The sequence below is a fragment of the Musa acuminata genome, chromosome BXJ2-1 (assembly GCF_036884655.1).
Source record: "Musa acuminata AAA Group cultivar baxijiao chromosome BXJ2-1, Cavendish_Baxijiao_AAA, whole genome shotgun sequence".
NCBI classification, from domain to species: Eukaryota; Viridiplantae; Streptophyta; class Magnoliopsida; order Zingiberales; family Musaceae; genus Musa; species Musa acuminata.
In genome coordinates, this window is record NC_088338.1 from 1,244,002 (window position 1) to 1,269,129 (window position 25,128).

The 25,128-nt window shown below is 38.2% G+C and overlaps 3 protein-coding genes and 3 non-coding genes across 7 annotated transcripts; all 6 read right to left on the reverse strand.

Moving 5' to 3' along the window:
• Nucleotides 1–2,275, reverse strand: LOC135598342 (protein DOG1-like 2). Its single transcript, XM_065091978.1, has one exon. It carries the CDS (start codon nucleotides 2,074–2,076, stop codon nucleotides 1,396–1,398), a length of 681 nt encoding a protein of 226 aa, XP_064948050.1. The 5' UTR covers nucleotides 2,077–2,275; the 3' UTR covers nucleotides 1–1,395.
• A 4,597-nt stretch (nucleotides 2,276–6,872) lies between these two features.
• On the reverse strand, nucleotides 6,873–6,954 carry TRNAS-UGA (transfer RNA serine (anticodon UGA)). The gene has a single exon. It is a non-coding gene; the product is annotated as a tRNA-Ser (tRNA).
• Nucleotides 6,955–7,036: 82 nt separating this feature from the next.
• TRNAS-CGA (transfer RNA serine (anticodon CGA)) lies at nucleotides 7,037–7,118 on the reverse strand. The gene has a single exon. It is a non-coding gene; the product is annotated as a tRNA-Ser (tRNA).
• An 81-nt stretch (nucleotides 7,119–7,199) lies between these two features.
• TRNAS-CGA (transfer RNA serine (anticodon CGA)) lies at nucleotides 7,200–7,281 on the reverse strand. Its single transcript has one exon. It is a non-coding gene; the product is annotated as a tRNA-Ser (tRNA).
• A 3,422-nt stretch (nucleotides 7,282–10,703) lies between these two features.
• On the reverse strand, nucleotides 10,704–14,872 carry LOC103988458 (uncharacterized). The gene is made up of 4 exons (XM_009406987.3): nucleotides 14,400–14,872; nucleotides 13,456–13,900; nucleotides 13,113–13,228; nucleotides 10,704–11,314 (listed from the first exon to the last, which is right to left on the reverse strand). Exons 1-4 carry the CDS (start codon nucleotides 14,749–14,751, stop codon nucleotides 10,893–10,895), a joined length of 1,335 nt encoding a protein of 444 aa, XP_009405262.2. The 5' UTR covers nucleotides 14,752–14,872; the 3' UTR covers nucleotides 10,704–10,892.
• A 583-nt stretch (nucleotides 14,873–15,455) lies between these two features.
• On the reverse strand, nucleotides 15,456–24,425 carry LOC135598345 (probable RNA methyltransferase At5g51130). Of its 2 annotated transcripts, XM_065091980.1 has the most exons (9): nucleotides 24,149–24,423; nucleotides 22,452–22,566; nucleotides 22,105–22,152; nucleotides 19,766–20,030; nucleotides 19,517–19,604; nucleotides 19,346–19,411; nucleotides 16,635–16,703; nucleotides 16,434–16,537; nucleotides 15,456–15,995 (listed from the first exon to the last, which is right to left on the reverse strand). In XM_065091980.1, exons 1-8 carry the CDS (start codon nucleotides 24,353–24,355, stop codon nucleotides 16,448–16,450), a joined length of 948 nt encoding a protein of 315 aa, XP_064948052.1. In that variant the 5' UTR covers nucleotides 24,356–24,423; the 3' UTR covers nucleotides 15,456–15,995; nucleotides 16,434–16,447. The 2 variants fall into 2 exon arrangements, with proteins under 2 accessions (XP_064948052.1, XP_064948053.1); XM_065091981.1 differs by lacking the exon at nucleotides 15,456–15,995 and having other exon boundaries at nucleotides 16,018–16,537; nucleotides 19,346–19,431; nucleotides 24,149–24,425.
• Between the last annotated feature and the right edge of the window lie 703 nt (nucleotides 24,426–25,128).

A 25,128-nucleotide genomic window follows, 5' to 3' on the forward strand; every position in this document is an offset into this window, starting at 1 on the left:
TTCCATGATATTTTTTTGCGAAAAAGTAGGTTTATCTGATTCTCTAATGAGTGCCTGATTGTTTTATATGAAAATATTGGATTCTTGTTTAATGATGATAAATATAACAAATCTACAAGTAAATTCATTATGAAGATGTTTCCTTTTTTTTTCTTCACAAAACATTTTTATTTTTATTTTTCTTCTTTTGAAGCTGACACTTTATCCATGCGTGCACTCAACAAACTTTCCAAATTATTCTCAGTATTAACTAGTTTAATTAGCAATGATTTTTCTCTTGGTAAGAAGGTATTGGATAAGAAAAGAATATGTTTCGACTTTGTTCGCGACATACCGGTCAGTATTGGAACAAAAGATTACCATTTCAACGCTCCAAGAATGGGGTACATTGTCTGATGGCCATATTTGCCACAAAATTAGGTATGTTCCAAGGAAATGGTAATCTTTTGTTCGAAGGAAAACATTTGCCTCAGTTTGATACTTTAAATGTGGTGAAGGTTTACTCCACTAATAGTTAATTAAAAAATTTCTTTAATTTTAATTCTCCAAGCTTTGTTCTTCTCAATCCAACTTCTTTCTCTCTTATTGAGTTTTTTCTTTTTTGAGAGAGAGAGAGATTGAAGAATCCGATGCAATTATTTAATATTCCCCTTTTTCAGGGCTTTAAATTCATCTTGGGATTATCTAAATGTAAAATTTATGTTGCCATGCTGTATAAGTGATTACATATACATATATATCATTGTAAGGTTTAGGATTAGCATATGTATTCTTATGAATTCTATTACTCATGTGTCCCATCATGTGTTCGAAAGCATAAATCACTAAAAATCTATGTGAAAATTCAAAACCTTAAAATATCTTTCACTCCATTGGAATGTCTTTTTTTTTCTCCTCCAATGACAACTGTATAGAGAAAAGAACTACATAGAGATATACTGTATCTTTTGTCTCACTCATCTTGTTGTAGGTGATACAACCTACAACAAAGTCCTTTTTCCACTAAATAAGTGGATGATCCTGTTGTTCAAGCTTTGTTTGATCAATTCAAATTTGTAGATATAATATCTTTTAAAAAGAAAAAAACGTAGAAAGGCATTTTGGCCATTGTTTTTATTTTTTAAAAAAATTATCGGGTTCAAATAGTATATTCATCATCACCAATTTTAATGTGTATGTATATAAACAATAGTTAGTGGATATCAGTGTTTTTTTATTTTATTTTGACGAATATTTTGTATATAATTTAGAGGGACAAATATTCGGAACAGTTACACACGATTTTTTCCAAAGAAAAAGACCATTAAGGGTCGGTCCCACCATGTCATTAGCTCGGTAAAACTAAGGGTGACCAAAGAGATGGTCTATTTTCTTCTTCTTATTACTACTATTATCTCAACTCGCTCGACCCTGTGGCCCGACTCGGCTGCCATCCTGCGAGAGGCCGAACTCCCGCAACCCGATCTCAAGGTCTGCCGCCGCCACCAAGAGGTCCACCGCCTGCACCGGCTCCAGTATGTCCACCACCTCCCGCAGCGTCCGCAGCCGCAGCTCGTCCGCCCTCTCCATCACCCGCGTCAGCTCGCCCACCTTCCCCTCCAACTCCGCGTCCGAGCGCGGGAACGGCTCCGCCAGACCCTCCTGCACCGCCGCCATCTCCGCACTGATCTCCAGTTCCCCCCGTATTGTCCGCCGCTGGAGCTCGTCGATCCGGCCCAGCTGCGCCGAGCTAAGGTCGCCCAGGTCGCCCGAGTGCACGCCCAGGAGGAGGTCCGGCAGCTGCGACTCGAACCGGAGGCTCGACTCGGAGTAGAGGAGGTGGATGAGTGCGTTGGGGCGCCACCCAGCGACCCAGTGGGCGGCACGCTCCAGCGCGGTGGCCCATGGCGCGGCGTATGCGCGGACCGGGTCGGACCGTGCGGCGGTGGACCGGGCGCGGAAGAAGCACTCGTACAGCGCGATGGCCCGGTCGACGAGGGCGCGGTCCGCGTCCCCGCGGGCGCAGCGGAGATCGCGCCGCAGGCGGCTGAGCTCGCGCGGCCACACCGCCACGAAGATGAACTCGTCCGAGTCCATGGTCGGCGAGTTGTGAGGGATCGAGCAAGGCCCTACTTATAGCGGCCCCAAAAACTCCACAAACAAAAACGAACCTTCCTCTGCTACATTTCATCCATGTACCCTATTCCACACCTGCCTCGTGAGTCGTGGAATCCCATGTGGGCCATGCCTCTGTCTCAAGTCATGATTCAGGTGCTACACTGAGTGACGACGAACGAGTAGACAAACTGTTGCTGGCTATAAACACACTTCCTCCGAACTACCCGTTTTCCCGAATTGCTGCTGGAGTCGATGTGGCCTCAAAAGCGGGTCCCGTAGGGGCCCACGGCACTGGATAATGTCACAAGCCAGGTACGAACGAGAGTAACAGGACAAAAGGGTAGGGAAAGTATTGGTGGCGGGGGTGCGGATGCCATGCGTCAACGTGAGAGTTGACATGGCGAAAACAGATGGCTGGGAAGGGAAGCAACAGCTGTGAGCCGAGACTCAACTCGACGACGATCATTACAGCTGTTATCGCCTTGGTATCGTTACTTGGGAATTCTGGTTTGATCTGGAAGGCACGAGTTTATCAAAAGAATCCACATGCCACGTTGATCTTCCTTCCAAACTCGTGCCTTCTGGATCAAATCAGATATAGAAGAGTTGGGAAAGTTCCTTTCTATGCACCGTTTGTTTGTTTAGAAGGAAGAGTTAGGGAACTCAAGCTAGTGGACGGAAGGCGAGGAGTGGACTTTATTGGCCCTTTTCTGGGGTTGAGATAGAGAGAGGTCGATGGATTGTTTTTCTTTTTTAACCTATCTTCTAGATAATTCTCGAAAGATCCAAGCACAGGAGTGAGAAATGACCTATACCTATAAGATTGGTGTTCAACTAACATATCGTAATCAATTCAAAAATAATAAGATTAGAAATCTTGGAAGGATCCCACTCAGTAAATTTCCAATGTCTCCTTGTTTGTTTTACGGGTCTACTAGCTTGTTGCACTCATCTTACCAACCATCTCGGATCGTTCAAGCTCAACTATGATCTTTAGACCACCTCTTCAAGATCCATGAGAAAGGACAATCAAATCAATTATGATCTTCCGCCTCAAACAAACTTACAAAATCTAACATTAATATGAAATTTTATCATTTTTGTTTAAGAAAATGAGTCATACTCCATTATGTATTCCATGTTTGAAATCTCATCCTTTTATTCCCAAATCCAAAATTTAGATATTAGGGTATTATTTATTTATTTATTTATTTTATTTATTTATTTATAAAAGAATATATGATAAATGTAAATTTCAAACTCAGAACCTTACGATAAACTATCGAGATCTTTACTAACTAAGCTAGTTGACATCTTTGAAAATTATATCAATTGATGTTTCGAGCCAAACTTTGGTAAGTGGATCTGGTACACTATCATCAGGCCAAAGTTTAAGATGTATATAAAGACTTAGTTAAAATAAATAAATAAATAAGAAGTATTATTTATAAAAATGTTCATATTCTATACAAGCATAAGTCACTCCTAATTCCATGCTGTAAGGCTGTGCACATATGCACAAAAGCTAACTACTCAGAATAAGACCACAAAGATGGAGCAACACAATCTGGGTCGATCCGAAGAGAGTATGATGAAGCCTTACTAGGTCTCGTCAATACACAATTAATATGATTGCAATGATTTTGATCGCTGAAGAAATCACAGCATGAAATGAACAACTCTCAAAAGCTTGACACCTCTTCTTGATGGAGAGAGAGACAATAGAGAGAGTAATTGTGGCACATCATTGGCTTTTGGCTTAATAGAGTCGCAAATAGTGGTATTATCCACCAGGGAGAATGACTGGCAGAACACTGAGAAAAGCCCTCTTCATCTCTAAATGTCTCACTGGTCGAATGCCGATACAGCTTCTGAGATGCATGCACGGTATGAACAGATAAACCTGAAAACATGATAGAAGAAGATCGTTCACTGAGATAGAACAAAGAAGTAATTGAGGAAATGCTCTTGAAGTACAACAATTAGCATTTCAATTAACTTTTAATATCTTTGTTCAGGTCAAAAAACTCCAATGAGATATTTGTTGCCCACTGTCATTCTATCAAGATCAGTGAAAGGCATGAAGTCTAAAACGATGATAGGAATGCTGGTATGATAAAGACATGAATCTAATAAATACTTGGAATGTCTAAGGATGTCAAACAATTTGTGCATCTACTAAGAGATCATGAGATAGTCTGAAAGCAAAAAGTAGAGCACGAATAACTATAATTCAAGTTACGAAAAAATATCCAAAATCCTGACATCAATAAATATAACCTCTTTTTCGAGAAATTTAAAGATCCAATATATGATGTGTTTACTAAAAGGGCGTTTGGCCAGTCATAGAACTTCGACCAATGCAGGGTTTGTAGAGGTGCAATATACACCGTATTTTCCCTGCAAACAGAGGTTATATTCACGATGCTAATGCTTGACGCTAAATCGTAAAGCAGCAATTCAAAATCCTGTAGGAATGCTGTGTGATAAAGTTATGCATCTAACAAAATAACTAGAATGTCAAGGATGTCAAACAATCTGTGCACCTACTAAGAGATTACGAGATAGTCTAAAGGCAAAAACTAGAGCACTGATAACTAATAGAAGTTATGAGAAAAACTATTCAAAATCCTGACATCCATAAATAGTCTCTTTTTCAAGCAATCTAAAGATCCAGTATATGATGTGTTTAATAAAGGGGCTTTCGGGCGGTCGTAGAACTTCTACCAATGCAGGGTCTGTAGAGGTGCAATATACACAGTAATTTCTCCGCAAACAGAAAGGTTTATGTTCACAATTCTAATGCTCGAAGCTAGATCATAAATCAGCAATTCACCATGGTGCCAAAGTTCATCGTCGAGTATTGCGAGTACTATTTGACACGATAGATTTCATAGAAAAATTCATGCGGAACTTTTGGAGACATATTATTCCTAATGGTGATTTACAGGGACGAACGACTGCCTAACATAATGAAAAGACACCACCCGACAACATTCAATCAACAAAATATTCAAGTTGAAATCAATGGAAATGTATTCTAATCCAAAAGGAAGGATACCTCAACAGCCAGAAAACTACAAATAGATAATGCAAATGGTCACTTGGTTAACTCATGCATTCTTAAATCTATCAAAAATCTACAAACTTTAGAGAACTTTCATTTAGAAGTTGACTTGGGGAGATTCACAAGCAAAAGAAAAAATCAACTGGAGGTAAAGATTTGTAATTTTGTTGTATGTAATTTGATATAGAAATTGCTCATCAACACTTATTAACACTTGACAACAAGGAAGAAATCATCTAAATGACAGTAAATGATAGGATAAATCATGGGATGAAAAAGAGGAATTTGCTTTCCAATCTTACCAATTGGTGCTGGAAGAAGTTTTGCTGACAGGGGGTGACTCAAATACGAGGTGGAGCAACCTGGGCTTCAGCTCCTTGTTGCAGAATTCCATATACACCTCTCCATCCCCTGCTTTCTTGGTGACCTCTATGACTACGATCGATGAAATAAGCTCGAACACCTCTACTGCAATTTTCAATGGCCCATGTTCCCCCTCTCTCGTACCTGCTAAGCCCGCCCGGCAGCCATTTCTCCTCACCGTAAACCTCATCAAGTTGGCGATCTCCTCCGATTTGGAAATGATCTTCGAAACTGGCTCCTTGGAGAGGAACCTGTCTTCTCCCGTCTCCTCAAACAGGCCAGAGAGGTCAAACCCTTATCCGGGTGGCCATGACCTCGTGGAGCTGAACGATGTAGGGGTGGCGGACGCGGCGGAGGATGGCGATCTCGCGCTTGATGTGGGCGAAGAGTCCGTCCCGGAGGATCTTCTCCTTGTCGAGGGCCTTGATGGCGACCAGCTCGCCAGTGCGGGCGTTGCGGGCGACGTAGACCTTGGAGAAGCTGCCGGCACCAAGGAGCTAAGCTTTGTGGGAGACGACGGCACTGTTAGGGGCCCGCAGGCGGCTACTATGGATGAGTACCGAGCAACGTCGTTATATATCTCCATCGACGTCGATTGCAATCGACGAAAGAACCGCTCGATATCTATATTCGATACTATGCAATTACCAAACCACGTCGTTTTGTATTTGTACCGACGCCGATATAGATGTTTAAGTGGCTCTTTTCATCACATCAACTATGTCAATTGGTTGATGTGACATCTTCGAAACTATGTCAACATCAACATAATGAGTGGCCCATTCATCACTCGGTAACTACGTCGACACTAATACAGTGAGCGACCCTTTCACTGTTCAACAAATACATTAACGTTGACACATATGTAGAGTAACGAAAGGTCACTCAGCAATTATGTCGACGTCGTTACAGATGTCGAGTGACTTTTTTACTGCTTAGCAACTGCATCGATGACGATGAGCGACTCTCACCTCTCGTTGTCGCCCTTCTCATCTACAATAACTACTCACTTTATAAGAGAAGGATCAAGAGGAGAAATCTCATGCGACACCCTAATTTACATAAATTAAAAGTAAAAATAAATTTAAGTCAATCCATAGAGTTAGCGCAAGAGTGGTATAATGACTAGTTATAACTTGAAAATTTTAGGTCTATTTATCCTTTATTTTTTCATTTACTGTTACTTGGCTCTAATTAGATGAAAAGTAATTTAAAATCAATAATGAAAAATTATGGAATACAAGTAATCCTAAATAGATAAGAAATTAAAAATAATTTTAAAATAACAAAATGAAAAGATTGAAAAATAAATAATTAATATCAGAAAAATGAATAAAAATAAACCCGTCGACAGCAGGATTCGAACCTGCGCAGGCAAAGCCCAACAGATTTCGAGTCTGTCTCCTTAACCACTCGGACATATCGACGGTAGTGTTAAAGGTCATTTAAAAACGTAAAATGAATATATTTAAAAAATAATTATTATCAGAAAAAGAAGAAAAGTAATCTCGTCGACAGCAGGATTCGAACCTGCGCAGGCAGAGCCCAACAGATTTCGAGTCTGTCTCCTTAACCACTCGGACATATCGACGGCAGTGATAAGGGTCACTTAAAAATACAAGATGAAGACATTAGAAAAATAATTAATATCAGAAAAAAAGAAACGTAACTTCGTCGACAGCAGGATTCGAACCTGCGCAGGCAGAGCCCAACAGATTTCGAGTCTGTCTCCTTAACCACTCGGACATATCGACAACAGTGATATTGGTGTAAATAAATTATTAATATATATCTATTATTTAATTTTCCGAAAGAATGCAACTTTAATTTTATTTTCTTATATTTAGTAATTGCACTAAATATCAGGTAGCAATGTGGCTTGTACAATGACTATTGCACATCTAATATTCATAAAAGTTAATATTATCATTCATATTTAAATTATGTTACATAATGTTGAAATCAGAATATATGAATTTGTTAATATTAATGGTACGAGGAGGAAAGGTAAAGAAATATCTAAATGATTATAATAGGACTCTCAATGGTGATAAAATATGCATGTAGTTCACATCTTAAATAGTTAAGGGTTTATGATTTTATTGGTGTGTTTATTTTTTATTATGGTCATGCAAGAAAGTCATTTAATTTTAGTTATCACATTATAGTCACGCATTTGTAATGTTGAGTTACTGATATTTCAATCCAACTTTGACTCCAACAAAAAAATACCTTTTTTTTCCTTCACATTTCCTTTTTCATTCTCTCTCTCTCTCTCTCTCTCTCTCTCTCTCTCTCTCTCTCTCAAAAAAAAAAAAAAAAAAAAAAAAAACACTGTAAAAACACTTTGATAGTAGTCCTACTAGAGAGAGGGTGAATTTCCATTGTAGAAGGTCAAATCAGTGAGGGATTTGTAGAACATGAAACATTCTTTCTGTCTATCACATATTATTTCTTATGGTGGTTTTGAGTGCACATTGATTGTAATTTTACCATGCTCTTGTTCTTCTCTGTTTCAATTCATATATATTAGTCTGTCGAGACATAATAGTTAACTTCTGATATGATAGTCTGTTTCAATTCAAAGGTATAGTTATGAGATAGTTATTCTACTTATTACGTCATTAATGTTGAATATCAAATTTTGATGATCAAATTAATTGATAGTGTTTATAATTTGATCTACGTTTTGAGTGACGTAGAAAGCTTCGATCAAGGAGCGACAATTAAAGCAAGAAGAATTATGTTGGGCTGGAGAAAAACATGTCAGAAGATTGGACGTCGCGCCGAAGGATCGATCGATGTATCGACAGAAGACTTCGAGCCATGGATTCAGGCATCGGGCCAAGAAGAGTGAAAATTGTGCCAAGGGAATCGAAGTTGTGGAGGTCAACTGGTCGATTGGGCAATAGGCCGCAAGAGAGGACAATGCGCCGAAGAATCGGATGAAGCGTCGATGAACCAATGATATGCCGGACAACACTTGATTCGAGCTTTGTAATAATTGTCTAAATCAAAGTAAGTTTTAAGTGTGCAGGATTAACTACTATAAAGATCAAGACATAAAGCAAAATGAAGTCCCGGAGTCAAAAACGAGATTTCGTTTAGAGTTCGAGAGTTCGTCGGAAGTCCAGATGTTCCGATCGGAAGTTTTGTCGGAATTGACCGAGAAGTTTAGGAGCTTGCCAAAGAAGCTCATCGGAACTCGCCAAGAAGATCGTCGTGAAGTCCAAGAGCTTACCGGGAGTCCACTAGAACATTATCGAGAGATCGTCGGAAGTTCGCCGGAAGAAACCTAGACTTGTCGGACTTATTTAGCTTAGTGTATGTCTTAAAATTCTTAGTTTGAATATAATTGGGTTGGAATTGAGCCAACTCAATTAGGGGTCAATTGGTCCCAAGTTTAGGATGTGTTGGGCCAAGTGAAAGGCCCAAATAGTGATCCAACAAATGGCACCGTTGTGGCACAGTCTCCGAGAGACTATCAGGTGGTGGTACCTCCTAGTGGTAGGGTGTCAAGCAGTGGTACTGCCAGACTGGGCGGTGATACCGCCGAGTGTAAGTGCTGCAGGTGGTGGTATCGCCAGGACTCAGGATGAGACACTTTTAGACTCCGAGTTTGAATCCACTTAAAGCCTATAAATACCCCTCTCATCTCTGGTTAACTTACACAAGGAATTGAGAGCAAAAAGAAAAGAAAACGCTGTTATAATTTTGTGTAAACTCCTCTCAAACTCTAAGTGTTAAGCTTGTTTAAGAGAGGAGTGAAGGAGGGTTGTAAAGGTTCTCTCCTGAACTTGTCAAAAGGAGAATCAAATTGTAAACGAGCAGTTGGTCTTCGCCCATTGAAGGAAGATCGGTAGTGGAAGCCAATGGCCTCAAGTAAAGAGGAATCGAGAGTGGATATAAGTCATGACGACCGAACCACTATAAAATCAGTTTGTATTTACCATTATTGTAAACTGCTTTACCTTTTTATTATTTTCAGTATGCTTCCTTACGCTTTGAAGTTAATATATTTCTGAAACGAGTTTAATCGAAACGAAAGATTTTTGAACGACGTAATTTTTACCACTACACTAATTCACCTCCTCCCCTATTAGTATCGACTCGATCCTAACAGTAAATATGTTGGATAATTTTTTAAAAAATAATAATATAATAATATAATAATATATTATATTATATTTAAAATATATTAACAAATATTATAAAAATATTTTTTTATAAATAAGCAAGAAAATTTTATAGGAATAAATTGTATGTAAATTGTCAGGATAAATCTAAAAAACTCATTGACCAAAAAGATATAAATGTGAAACAAGAGAGACGGATGGTAAAAGTGGATGATGATGAGATCATCATGGGAACAAGAGAGGAAGAAAAAAAATTCTTGAAAACAAGATGACATCAACATGGGAAAAAAGAATTAAGCAATAGAAGAAAAATATAATTATTATTTTTTTCAAAAAAATAATTTATATTCATTAAATTAAATGACATACAAGACTCTTTCATCATTACAATAACAGTGTATTAACCAAGGTTTGCAATATCGTATCGTACCGGTATTTCGATCTAGGCTTGGTACCGGTACGGTACGGTATACCGAGCGGTACACCCAGGTGTACCGAGTACTGTAGCACTGCTACAGTACTATAGTACTCTCGGACCGATAACAATCAGTCCGCGTACCGACAACCTGTCGGACCGGTACATACTGCCCATATCGGACGGTACGGCTCGGTACGGCAGACCCTGGTATTAACCACTAATCTGTCTCAACATTGTAAGGGATCAGAAAGAGTAAGAAAGTTTAGTCTTTCTGAGGCTCCAAAGATCTAATCAGTGAATCGGACCGCTCAAGGATCTCGTTTTACTGATTGGATCAGCTGGTCCGGACCGGCATGCTTCAAAGCTTCTCCCAATGTCATGGCAGACAAAGCAGTAACAGAGTATACAGTGACATTAATATAACAGTTTAAAAGAAGGGACAAAAGTTTCTGGGCATGACTTGCATTGCCAACAGCAAGAAGTAAGACAAATCACACAGTTCTTGGTAAAATAATTTTCTGGGCATGAAATGATCCAAATGTGTTTCATGTGTCTCAGAATGCTCAATCTTTTATCATAGATAATGAGTAGTTTAAGTGGGGACAAAAAAGGTAACCCTACAAGGCAAAATACTTGAGTCACTATTATCGGATGTAAACCCTGAAAATGAAATACTGAAGAATGTACAGGTTCTGCACTATAGATGCATAAACTGAAACTAAGAGAACTACTAGATCAAAATGGCCAAAAATTCCATGTACTTCAAACATGGAAACCAGAAAAATACAGCTTGCTAAGTCCTATGACATGCTTAAGAGGTGGAGACTGATACTTGAACGTATACCATTTGTGTGTATCCGTTGAACAATGAGGCTTCAAGCCGTGTTAGGCCAAGCCTTTGAAATAAACCAAATCTACCATCTTCCACAATTGGTTGCAGTGTGCGGGCAGGATCGTATCTGGTTTGATGAGTCAGAGATGGACCAGCAACCGGTGGGAGTTCCCAGTATACGTCCAATACAGACTCGAGAATTCTGCTGTTCTGGAAATGTTCTTTATATGACATTGCATTATTGCTATGGTTAAAATTGTCACGCATAAATCCTCGAACACCCCACCATGCTCCTCCTTTGCCACATAGCTCATCTATGTCAACAGCTTTCTCCCAAAACATTTTTCTTTTCATCCTTATCCTTGCTTCATCGCTATCTCTAAAACAGCTATGTCCACCACCTACAATAAACAATGATTATTCTTGTTAGCAGTAAAAATTTGTCCAAGTAATTTTAACATAGAAAAAACATACAGTGGAGGAACACAATGATAAGCATAACCCCTTTCATCGTAAAGGATTGAGTTAAAACAGCACAGAGTAATAGACAAGATGCAGATCTTTTACTATGACGCATCGAAAGAACATGTCTCCTTCAAAGAAAAATTCCACAAATCGGAGAAAGTGAAAAAGAAGCAAAAGACTACTAAAATGAATCGATATACAAAAACTTGGTTTGAAATTGAGATTTAGCACAAGCCACTACCATGCAAAAAGCTTAATTCAACATAGCTGTTAATAGGAAATATAGAAAGGAAGAAGACACAACATATACACAGACATGCATGCAATACATGTATGTATTCATATATGCAAATACATATAAATATACTTAATAACGTCATTGGTGAAAATTCGCTGAACAGGTACTATGTGAGTACCATCACTAGCTTAGAGTTATGCATTTTAAGACATGGTTGAAGCTTAGCAAGTTTATCAAGTTAATAGGTCAATCTTTTTTGGGGTCCGGTTATTGCATTTCCTTGCCTTCAACTCATCAAAAAACTAACTATTGAACCAGATGATACTTCAAAGCCAATATATATGGTAGTAGATCCATTTAGACATAAGAATCTTTTCACTTTAATATGAAACTAAATCAAGGTATAACATAAAGAATGGACATAGACAGTGTACAAGGCTCCCGCCAATACAGGTCATGAAGGGTTAATATATGCAACCTTTCCTCTATGTACAGAGACATTGTTTCCATGTCTCGAACCCTAGTCTCTCACACCACAAAGGGGTAATATTATAATATTTCCTAGAAATAAAGATCCTAGAGTCTCAGTAGGAAGTCCAATGACCGATTGTTCCATGCCACTGAATGAGTAGATTGCTTTGATGTGCATCAATTCAAGCTTGTTTGAAACATCAACGCTTCCATGACATCATGGAAGAATTAGCTAGCCATATATTTAGCATAAATTTGTAATTTGCAAGGTTTTCTATGTGCAAAGAAGTACAGAAATGGAACTACTAGGTAAATAAGCTGTGCAAGAGCCTTTTGCTGTGAAATAAAATAAGACAAATATGATGGATATTATAAAGCAACTTCCTTATTAGCAAACTACGTGGAGAAAAAACATGATATACAATATCAAGGATGGGCAAGAGGGACCTCCTAGTAATCAGACCTTCAATGGAAGAGGATCTCAAGGAACTTGCAAATTTAAAAAGATGTTGTGGATAAAATGTACAACCAAAGGAAATTGGAGGGTTGATGTTATGTTGGAGACAACTTTCAAACCATGAATAATTAAATTAAGTGGCATGAGGAACAGTTGCACTTTCATTTAGCTTATAGGAACAATCAGGACTTGAACAATTACTTTAACTGAGTGATAAAACTTTGATGTTAAAGCCTGCATGCATCCCACCACATAGGTATCTAAAGCACCATCATACAATACTAAGCACAAATATATATACGATGAATGCCCAACACATGAAACATTCCCCTAAAATATGTTCTTATTCTTATAATTACTGGACATTAGCTTCATATATTAGTACCAAGAAATAGGCAATAAAACTTATCAGAACCCTGAATACACTATTTGTAAATATACATGTAACCAAAAGCTTCTGTAGCACACTTCAGATAAGACATCATAAGAACAATTTCATCTATCATTTCAGCATTAGTTCACACGAAAGTATGAAAAAGTACAAAAATTTCAAACACAAGACACGAACCTCTTATGTAGTATTGATCACATATCTGCCTCAAGGAATAGTGGTCTCCAGTCCCAGTGTCATAATTATCCTCAAAAATGAGATTTTGAAATCCAGCTTGTAAAGCCTGTTTCACTCTGTACAGAATATAAGAAAGAAGTCCAAACTTATGTTAGACTCTAGTGAAGTAGCAGGAGGAACAAACGTAAAAGAAGACAATCAAATAAGATCCTCATGCTCTTCTGAAGGTCAATAAGACGGAACTAGCAGGATTAGAAAATATGCATAAAACTCTAAAATAAAATGTAAAGTTTAATATTACTGTGAACTGACTGGGAAAGTCTTACTGTGAACTAAATATTACCTCTTAAGCTGATTCTGGTGATCATCAAAAAATACAAGCACCCGACTGAGATCTGAAATCCCATGTTTCCTCATCACACTGCCCCAGTCAAGACTTCCAAAGTCAACAAAATCCTTTCCAGAATAGTAAGTGCAATTCTCATCAACATAAGCTGGCCCTTTCTTAAGGTACTTCTCCGGGTGGCGGGGTGAAAGTGATATGATATGTGTGCCCGGCATAGCCTGCCGCAGGACCCATGTAGAATGCCCCTTGAAAGCACCACTTTCTATCATCAAATCTGGCTTAAGCCATCGCACCATGAACCACAATCCGAAGCTGTGGTCAAATCCCATGCCGAACATGTTGTTCTTGATCGGACGGGTCTCATAGATCGGAACAAACTCTTCCAAGCCCTTGAGCAGATCCTTCGGTGTCCACTCTACAGTTGTGTCACGTTTCGATCTGCCTTTTGCCAAACAAAACATAAAGCAAGTCAAGTGGGTTTTCTACGCATTCATATAAGAGCTATCTAGGCCAAAAAGAGCAACCAGGAAGTTGACCCATAAAAATCCCATTTTGATGTCAATTCCAAACTCACTAGGGAAGATGTGAAACGAACAAAGTCGGTAAAATTCCAGCCAAAACATACACATGCTTTTAAGATGTGATGGGACACTAATTTGATCGAGATTAAGAAGATAAACCCACCAATAACCAATTTCCCCCCCCCCCCAAACAAATGAAGATGTTTCACAATTCCAATCTATCAATCATAAAATCGCAGGAATCTGAGTGTAAGCATTCAAATATCCAAACTTTTTTTTAATTTCGGTGACAAAAACCCAAAGTTCCAAAAAAGAAAAGATCTTGTGCGGCACATAAAAGGAAAGATAATCAAGAACGGAACCCTCAAACCCCTCTCCCACGGACCGAAGCAATGGAGTTGAATGTGATCAAGGGCTTACACCAGGGCACACCGAGGGATCCGAAATCGGAGGCGACACCGGCCAGGTCAGCGCCGATGAGGGCGTTGCGGGCGGCGGAGTCATAAGGAGAGACGCAGACAACGGGGCGGCCGCGGGAGAACAGTAGTCCGGCGGCGGTGGCGAGGACGAGGAGGACGATGACGATGATGACGTGGGCGGCGGGGCAGTGGCCGGAGGAAGACCGCGAGAGGCGGATGAGACTGACGATCCGGCCGGCGAGGGAGGCGTGCTTCTTGGTTTTAGATTCGTCGTCGAAGGGGCCTCCGTCGCCCTCATCGTCAGCAGGGTGCGGCGGAGACCGGCGCGACGAGAGCGCCCTCTCCAGCTTCATCGCCGCCTCTCTCTCTTACCGATCCCCGCAACAGTAAAACCAGAGAGAGTAAGTAGTATGCAACGCTGACGCCTGCCTCGTCGTTATGAAACCAATAACCGTGCGTTAGATTCGAGCTCAAATTTGTCCTCGGATCTCTTTATTTTGGCCGATTACACGTATACGTGTCGACCACTGTTCTCCGTAGAACAAATATTATCAATATTAATAAATCATCAAAATGTATATATGAGATCATTGTATATATTACAATTATATTTATGATAATATGGAGGAAATTATGTATATAAAGCTTAAAGGAGCAGTTTGATACATCCATGCCTCAGTCATTCTGGTTTCCCAATCAAACATGGTCAAACCCCATGAAATCGATACACCAGAGGATGGTTTAATCAAACACTAACCTGACATACAAATAATTGTATATATAAAATAGTATTTATCAATGACATTATCAGTATAGGAAGAGGCATAAGCATCCGGTGCCAACAAAAACCTAGATTTTGTGTTCTAGATGAACAGCAACACTAGATCACCAAATGGCCCCCTTTCACTTCAACCATGAGCATATATGCACGAACAAGTTGGAGTGAGTATGCATACCAATTAGAACAAATATCATGCATATAATAATGACATCACATGCAATCAGGATAATATATCTGTACTTCTTACCAGTCACCATGGAGAAACAAATCTAGCACTTTGAGACAGACCACTTGCTAGATTCTCAGACTAATTCAACAATCTTACAAGCATGAATTGTTGGAATAGGAAATTTTTGCAAAATCTTGCAATTTGTTGTTGAAATATGTGTAGCAACTGTTGTTTCTAATATATATTGTTGAAGAATAAAATATTGCTCTTAAGTTCTGGTAAAAAAAATGGATGCCATGAAGGAAAAACCAGAACAGGCCATCAAATTTGTCCTCCCAACTCAAAATTCACAACCTTGTATGGTTAAACAATGCTTAAGCCTGTGGAGTTTTGATACGTACAACACTACTCACCATCCTGCATATTTTCCCTTAACAATGGCAGCTTCTCCTTTTTCAAGAGGTCACTAGGAGGGATGCTCTATATCTCTCCGCTTTTATATGAAAGACTAAGAATGCTTTAGTGTGGATCCAGCAGTAGCTCAGGCCCTTCCTGACCAAAATTTGATCGGGTCTCAGGACGCAGGATTGCTATTACTTGTCATATATCCATCTTGGGAAAAAATAAATATTGTTCACTGCAACTGCCTGCATCAAAGAAAGCGTATAGATACATATTTATGACCAATAAACAATAACAAGGAAAACGAAAATGTTTCTTATGATCAAAGCAGGCAGCAGGCACATCTATTAGCATGCATGAAGTATAAGCAGTTACCAACAGAAATTGGCATGTTATGTAGAACAATTTACATGCATCTCTAATGCAATAATTCTTTTGTTCGATAACATTGGTTTCATATAGAGAAGGTTCCATCTTGGCAAGAGATCACGAGATACATTGCTCAACTAATAAATGGCCATCAAACGGTCCAGAGAGAGATTTACAGGGATGCAAACTATAGGCACGTCATCTAACAAAGTACAGTTATTTTACACAATGAAGAATGTTAGTCACGACGTATGACAAAAACTAATCATAAGATGAAAAAGCCAAATAAGGTTCGTCATACTGCATACAGCTACCTTTCCTTCTCCAGTCACTTGCAAAACATCACAACTGGTCGGTCAAACCCAACAACTGTACCAGATAAACTGTCGGTAATAACCTCTGCCGATCTGAATCCAACCTACAAGAGCAAACTAAATTAGACAAAAAGTTCACAAAATAAACAGAAAGGGCTACATTGGTATGTCCAGTAATCTATTTCAAGTAATGGGCTTTACCTTGTCTAGAAGTAATTCCCGGAAATTATGTGGCCTTAAACATATAGATTTGAATTGGGCCCTTGCAGTCTGCAAATATAACATGCAGAACATCAAAATGAAAATCAAACTACTAGTATTCAACTGAAAATTAACAATGATTATGCATCCATATCAAAGAAATACAAGTGTGTTATGCAACCAACACTGATCAGACTACAAAAATAACTTTAACATTGATGAGAAGCATGATTTCAATAACCAGGTCAGTATGTGTGCCAGCCGATAACCAAATTGACCCAGTAGATGGAAAAATCAACTCCTTAATTTGACTGAGTTTTAAATCACAAGGTTCATCTAGCCCTACATACGATGACATCCTTAAACTCACTTCTGATATAAAATAAATTGGGATGTCATAGTCCCCCTCGCCTAAGACTTGATGTCCTCATCAAGGTCAAAGCTAAACCCAGAATCGACATACAAGGTCTAGCTCTATATACAATCACACTTCTAATGTCATGCCATTCCCTCCAATCACATTTACAGAATAGATCTTTCCTACTTGAACCTTCTCACCATACCCAGTACAAGATCTACTATGATACCATATGTAATGATTGAACCTAATATGAGAACCAACTCAGTAACTTGGTGAGCTTTGGAGCCACACGACCCAAAATGCTCAAACCCAAAGCTAATAGTAATAAAGTCGTCTAGTTTTATATATGATCACAATTATCCTCTAACTTCCTATGTGAGACTGGGGATGCCACACACATAATATGCTCATCACAATTACATGGATTGAAATTGGTTTGTGCTGACAAAAGAAAAAGCAACAATAAATGCCGAGCCAATATGTTTACCTCAAATTATTGTGGAACAAACAAGATAATGAAATTATATGTTATGTCTTAAGTAATTTACTTCTGTCGGGAAACATTACTATGCTAGCTCAAACAGTAGAAAGCAACAACCATTAGGAAAGAACCTTTATTTGTGGATGGACAAGGATGCTGGACACCAATCTCAATGGGGCAACAAAGAAACAAAGCATCACTGCACATGTATTGTTCCTTGTTAACTCCAACTAGACCAAGTTGATGAAGATTTTGATTTAATTCACTTGATCAAATTGGTCATGGTTCCATTTTTAGGATTTTTTAGACAGTTTTAATTTATTTAAAAAGGTCAATATGATGAGTTTAGGATTTGCCTGCATAACTGGTTAATCAATCCTGACACCAAAGTACTTAGTAGGTAAGACATTCATCCAAATCACAATGCCCTCAATTTGAGAAAGTAATGAAACTTTTTTTAATCAAACCTTCTAGAAAGTATTGCTTGAGCATTATCTGTGCATTCTAATATATGATAAGATTGAGATTAAATTCATTGTACTAGATACAATTGTGATTAATATAGATATATTTCTGGAGTCTTTGGAAGTCAGTCTTTAAATAACAGAGGTTGGTGATTTGCTTCATGAAGAATGTAATATGAATTTTGATCAATGATATAACTGCTTCCGGTGGCCACTGGGACAATCTACCATCTCATTTCCTGTTTCCCTTTCTTCCAGCTTCTAATCTTGCTCTTCGTTACCAGTACTCTTACACTTTATTTTCACTCTATAGCTAGTCTGTAATCAACTGTTTATGATTCTGTCTTACATGTATAAATTTGGAAGATCAAGTAAGACTTTTCTTACACCATCATGCTAACCTGACTTGCCTCAGATAATCTACATTTTCAGGCACTGGTGCCAATAATTTATAGTTGCATAATCTTGTCATAACTCAAGCATCATATACAGTTTAATGATATCTTCACTGTCTCTATGACCAAAAATTAAAAAAGTTCTTATGTCATGGAATCCACTTAACTCTGTTCCTTCTGTAAAAATACTCATGAGATTAAAGAAAAATATACCCTAATATAGATGTGTTTATGCATCAGATTTAGTCCCCTGTTGGATTGAGATGGAACTAGAAATGTCAAAGGACATGTATGGCTGACCAAAGCATTACTTAACCTGCCAATGGGTCAAGATTTGATGACCCATAACTGACCCATAAGCAAAAAGATTGTAACGGGTCAAGTTGATGGTTCCAAAGACGTATTTCTCATTCTTAGGGAAGGAGATTAAGAATGGTCCAGACTGAATCTTATTCATGATAAACAGTAAATGGGTTGGGTACAAATTGGGTTGCTTGACCCAACATTCAGGCCAAGAATGACACCTGTACTCTAGAAGAGCATGGTGATTTTTCAGATCTTCCTTGTGCATTTACCAGGATAAAGACATCCTCCTGGGATACATCACTGCTTCAATTATTCTTTTCTCTGCTCTTATACCCATTCTCAGAATCTGCCACCTTTCCAAATGATTCGTAAATCCTGTCTGCTCGTAAATATTTGGGTGCAGTTGCAGGTTTGTCATTCCTTGTCCACTCATATATATCTCACACTGAGATGGACCAGATCAAGCCCAACACAAATACCAACAGTCAGCAAACTGTCGCAACATGATGATTAAGCAGATAATTGAATGATCCCAACATATGTCTGAAATCAGACACTTTTTTTTTAATTATACAACTAGATAACTGAAAGACATGCTTACCACTCTACTTTGAAAACCCAAAAACTTCAATGTAAAAAGAAACTTTACAAATAATAAAAAGATAAAAAGAAAGAGATGTAGGGAAGAATAGTAAAAATCATACCGCAGATACATTTTGATTTCTTTTGTATGAAGACCATGGCTGAGCTTCCAATAGTAGGATCCCACCCTAAAAGACGATGACAGTTTCTAAAGCAATAAACAATTTATCTGGTACACATGAGAGACATGCATTTTATAGAAGCATACTGAAACAAGATAATCAAAGACATACCGGACGAAGAAGTCTCCATATCTTGACAAACATATTGATCAATCCATCATCACCCCAATTCAGATGGACCCATTTTGCAACACTCAAACTGCATGTAGAAGCAAACTGGTCAGCTTGCACAAGAGCATCTAAATTCATCAACTAACCAATTTCAAATATTGAAAAAGAAAAACATGCAAAAAAGCAGAACCTGAAAAAAATGATAAGGCAATATAATACTATTGCTGAATTAGTCGTTACAGAACTTACCAAAGAACTGTGTCATACTTCTCTGAGCATTCACGCAAACTCCCAACAAAATTTTCATGCCGGAAAGAAACTCTCTTTAAAAGTTCATCTACAGGAAGGGAGGTTTGGGAACTAGATGGTTTCCCATTTGAAGCTGGATCAGCATTGGTGTTCAAAGGGTTCACACATTCTGAATCCTGTATTCTAGAAGCCTCCATGGATGTACAATTGCCACGTTTCATTCTAGCTGACTTACGCAAGTTCCAATAAGCAGTTTCAACTAAACCTGCTAGGTACAACATAATGATGAAAATGATTGAAGCAAAATGGACATAGCAAAAGAGGATCTAGTAAGCATTAATGGAGGAGCTAGAATATGGCAATTTCGTTTTTCCAACATAAAAATTGACATTTGTAGAAAGTACAAGTTTCCTACCCAAAAGGCCTTACATGTCTCCATGATAGATCTAAGAATTTATAAGCATGAAATAGTGCATTTACATAATTTGAGGTAACAAAGACAAATTTGAAGATGCACTGAAATTAAATTTATGTAGGAATAAAAAAACACTTTATTAGTAAGACTTCATTTTTTTCTTTATAATACTTAAATATGGAATAACCAATCACATACTGCATGAAATCAAATTACAATGCAGAAGCTAAAGCTGATCACAGTTAATTTTGTAGAACAAAGATTGATTGTAATCATAGCTGCTGTTACATAACGCTCATAGATGTTGGGGACAAAATTGAGTGAGTTCCAAAGAAGCACCACTCAAATAGTGCTCACCAAATCTACCAAAAACTTAAAGCCAAATGAAAGTTATGATGCAGAAATAATTTGAACTGCTTGTCATATCCATATTAGATACATGTAGCAAGGTTTCAAATTTTGTCCGGACCGACACAAATTGGGTGGTATTTGGGGTTGGGCGGTATTTACTGGTCCAGGCTTAAACTAGGATGCGGAGCAGGGTTTTTGCCTGATCAGTTCCAGTTCATTTCTTTTTTAAGAGGCAACAGACTAGGGTTGTTAGCTTGCAGCCTTGTACCTGAGGTTTTCTCCTCATGCCTCATGTTGTCGTCTGCCTGCTGCCGAATCACCTACCTGTCGTCCACTACCGTTGACCTCATGGTATGTCTCCTCCTCCTCAAGTTCGCACATGAGACTTTCTGCACGTGCTACTACTGTCGGGCTATCTACCTATTGTCTGCCATCGTCAGCCTCCTAGTACAACTCTTCTCCTCTCCTCCTCCCACCTTCTCGATACCAAGGTATCAGCATACCGTGCGTTGACATGCCAATATAAATTGAACTTATATCAGTCTGGCCAAGGACCAAACAGGTCTAATATCTGAGCTTTGAACCTTGACGTGCAGGATACAATACTTTTAAAATACTTCTTTGATAAGTGTGAAATATTTTTTTCAAGCATCCAGCTTTGCAAATAATAATCATGAATTATACAGTTTTTTGATATTAATGTGGAGATATTAGCAGGTTTCTAAATGGTGATGCATGAACTACACTAGAACTTGAGACTTCATCATCAGAGTTGAAACTGCCTAAAAAATTTTGTTATAACCAAAAAATCAATGACGCTTGACTACCCGTCATGTCATCTATGATATCTTAAAACAACTAGTAACAGATCAACAACATCAATGACCTAATATGAGCAATCTTCTGTTAGATCCAAGTCATTACAAAATCTCATGCAACAAAAAGACACTTCTTCATAGGTAAAGGTATATAAACTCTCTCACTCTATTTTTGTCAGTTTTTTTATCTAAATGTATACCTTAGATTATTTTGTTATCTTGAACTGAAGTCTAACTTCATTGTCAAAGGAGGACCTTATCAAGCACATTCATGTGTTCTCCCTCATTAAATAGATTTGGTCTAGCCCTACACTTCATACTCTTTTGCTTGAGTGTAGGGCTAGATCTTTCTTATTCTCTCTATATGATAACAAACTTTTTAACATGAAATTTCCAACATATGAGATGGGTTGTTTCATGTTATGGACAATTTTAATTTTAAAACTATCATGAACTGAATCATCAAGTTAAGGAATTTGATTATCCAACGATAAAGTGGCATTACAGATTCAAAATAGAGAAGCAATCAAATCCTGATGTTCCCTTTCACATCTTAGAGTTTAACACAAAGAAATTATTGTCTATATTTGCACTAATCTTTCAGTCAAAGGCAATTACAAAAGCATGATATCTCAGTTACAGTCATATAGAATTTACAAGCTCGGCATTAACTTGCACAAATATCTTAAGTATTAGAATGTGTTGACTAAAATATTCCACAATAACATTATGAACAAAGAAAAGCATGTTCTCACCTGCATCAATATCTATGCCAAGAATGCTTTGGCAAAAGAACTTCTTTGCTGCCAAAAAGAATCAACAAAAAGGAATCAGCAACAATATATATAATTGAACTTGTTTTATTTGCCTTAACTTTTTTAAAATGTCATTCATTCCAAACTAACAATCAACAGGATGTCTCATTTTGAGATTTGAGATATTACATCAATTGATTCCATACATTCTGCAGCATTTAAGTAAAGAAGCTGTACAATCTCTAAATCTAAGAGCCAAAAGAAAGGAATAAACATAAATTAAATGAAGAGAAATGAAAATACCAACTTACTACAAGAAATTTGAATATATGCAGGAAATTAATTACCTATGCTAATAGTTATTAGACCCTCATTGCAGCCAATGTCAAGGCAATCCTTGCCTTCAAACCATTCTCTCTTAAACAGAGCAAGTCTAGGATCTTCCTTCACATTGCGATCAATCTACATTGGAACGAACAGTTCTTAAATGACAAAATGCAAAAGTTGATCAAGTAACCAGCCATATAGCTATGACTAACAGACACTATGCTGGAACAAACACGAAAATGTGGGCACAGAAAACTAAACCAGTATTATGATTTGCAAAAGAAAAATAAAATAGAAGCACAATATAAGCAGAGGAGTGGAGGACAAGAATGAAAGAAACCTAAGTGTTGGAAAAAGCAAGAAACAAACAGATTTATATAGGTTCAGCAAGGAACGGAGAATGCAGGACATAGCCCTGACAATGAACTGCACAATGCTCATACAGCTTCAGCAAACAGAGACTTTTTTTTGTCAAATCATGTAAGGTTGCACGGGTATTATAGTGCTCCATGTCATCCACAAACTAATTTGAGAACTTCATAAAATACCTACTAAAAGTTTAAATTCACATGTGAGCAGCAGTGGTCACATTGAGCTGAAGGGCACCGTAGAACCACAAAGCCGAAGTGCAAAGTAGAACCATAAAATGCATGATACTTCTGTCCAAGGTTAGCACTTTACTAGTCCTTGAGAACCTGAAATCTTAAAAAGACATATGAATCGTGACTCTAAGTACCATGTGGAGCATGTTAATATCACATAGCAGCTTAAACAACTGATTTTTATTGTAAGCCATATAGCATTAGGCTTGACAAACCTATGAAAGCACTAGGCCAAGCGGTCCAATTGGGGCCTTTTTCTTCTGGAATTTTGATGTATTAGTCCTTCAGCAGCATATAACTGTTGAAGTTTTGAGAACATAGTAGTAGGTAAATAAATGGCAAGAATAAGTAATGTATTCATGGAAAGTGGAGAAACAGAATGCCAAGAGGAAAGAAGGGGCAGGTAAAAAAACAACTCATCCTCTTTACAATAGTGGAATCCCCTTTACAGTTTTGTACCCTTTTTCTGTTCACCATTGCTCTCCTTGCAAATCTCATTCTTTTATACTCTATTTACTACCCAAGGGCACCAAGGAAGAGTAATTAAAAGGACCAAGTCACCGTTAGTGCAATGCTCGTGATGCATCTAAAAAAGTGCCGAATTCCTTTTTTTTTAATCCTTTTCTTATGTGTCAAAAATTAGACAACTTGTAGGTGTCCACCATTTTACATACATGTATACATATATATACCCTAAATAGTTAGGACATTGTGGCTTGTGGTCGTTGTTATTGTTGTGCGTTTATGTATTTATGTATGTATATCCATTTAATAGCTAGGCACAGCACCACCATCGACACAAGAGTACATGTTGTTCTTAACCTACATAGATACACATATCATTTTGACACAGTGAGACGTCAATACTAATGTTTCTTTACTGCCATTGAAGCATGAGCGCGATAAGAGACCTATAACGATTCATCATTAGCGTCGATCAACCTATTGACTAGAAATGACAGACAAAACCCTAAAAAGTTCACGTCCAAAGTAGAAAAACACTTCAGAACATACTTAGCTACTCATCTGAGACGCTGACGCGCCTACAAACCTTAGGCTACTATCTTAACCCATCCGTTCAAGAAGCCAGAAAGCAAAGGGGCGAAGAGAGTTACTCGATAGCTGTAGTAACTCTTGTAGTTGCCGTAGACGAAGCACGTCTTCGGCTTCCTCCTCCGCTTCCGCCCTTCTTCTTGTTGTTCTTGCGGCTGTCGTTGCTCTTCTTCATCTGCTGCTATCGTCTGGCCATGGCTAGGCGGATCCTTGCGCTTGCGTACGCCGCGTGCCTCTTGTTGTTTTCGTCCCTCTGCCGCTGCCGCCATCTGTTGCTCGGCGTCTTCTCCGCCTCCTCCTCCCGTAGTCAGGGGGACGCACGCTGAAGAGTCGGCGAGCGGCGAAGTGCCAATTTAAACCCTCGCCGCCACCACATTCTAGAAACGGCCCATTTAACTAACAGGCTATAGGCCCATAAAGACTCGGTCCATGTAAGAGCCCTACCCTTGCCCATACCAGAAAAGGGGCCCGCATTGCTTCTCACGCGATTGGTGGGGCAGTGACAGCGATGGGAATAAAACGAGTGAAGACGGGTTAGGTTGTCGACAGATATCGAATAAAAAGAAAATATTTAATGAATATTCATCCATTAATTCTCCCCATATTTCCGGAAATTAATATTTGTAGTTGCTGTCCAATACCAAATTGAGGGTTAATTATTGGACCTCTTCGTCGAATCACCCACCTAAGTGCTCGGAGAATTGATTCTTGTTGTAGTGGCAAATGATGCAAAGACATTTATCTCATCTGCGATCGCACAAACTTCTTGTTAATAGGTCAATTATCCTATCAAGTCAATTAATATCAGAATCAAGTCGATATTAATTTTGGGATAATTTTGTCCGTATATAAGATATTGATTTGATCCACTTATGAAACCTCATTTATTAAAATTTAAAGGGATAATTAATTTAGGTATTTTATTTTTTTTAATATATATTTATAAATAATAATTTGAATAAATAATAAAGGAAAACTATATTTTAAATATGTATTGACGTAACTGTTGTTTGATAAAAGTATATGCTAAAAGTTTATTAAA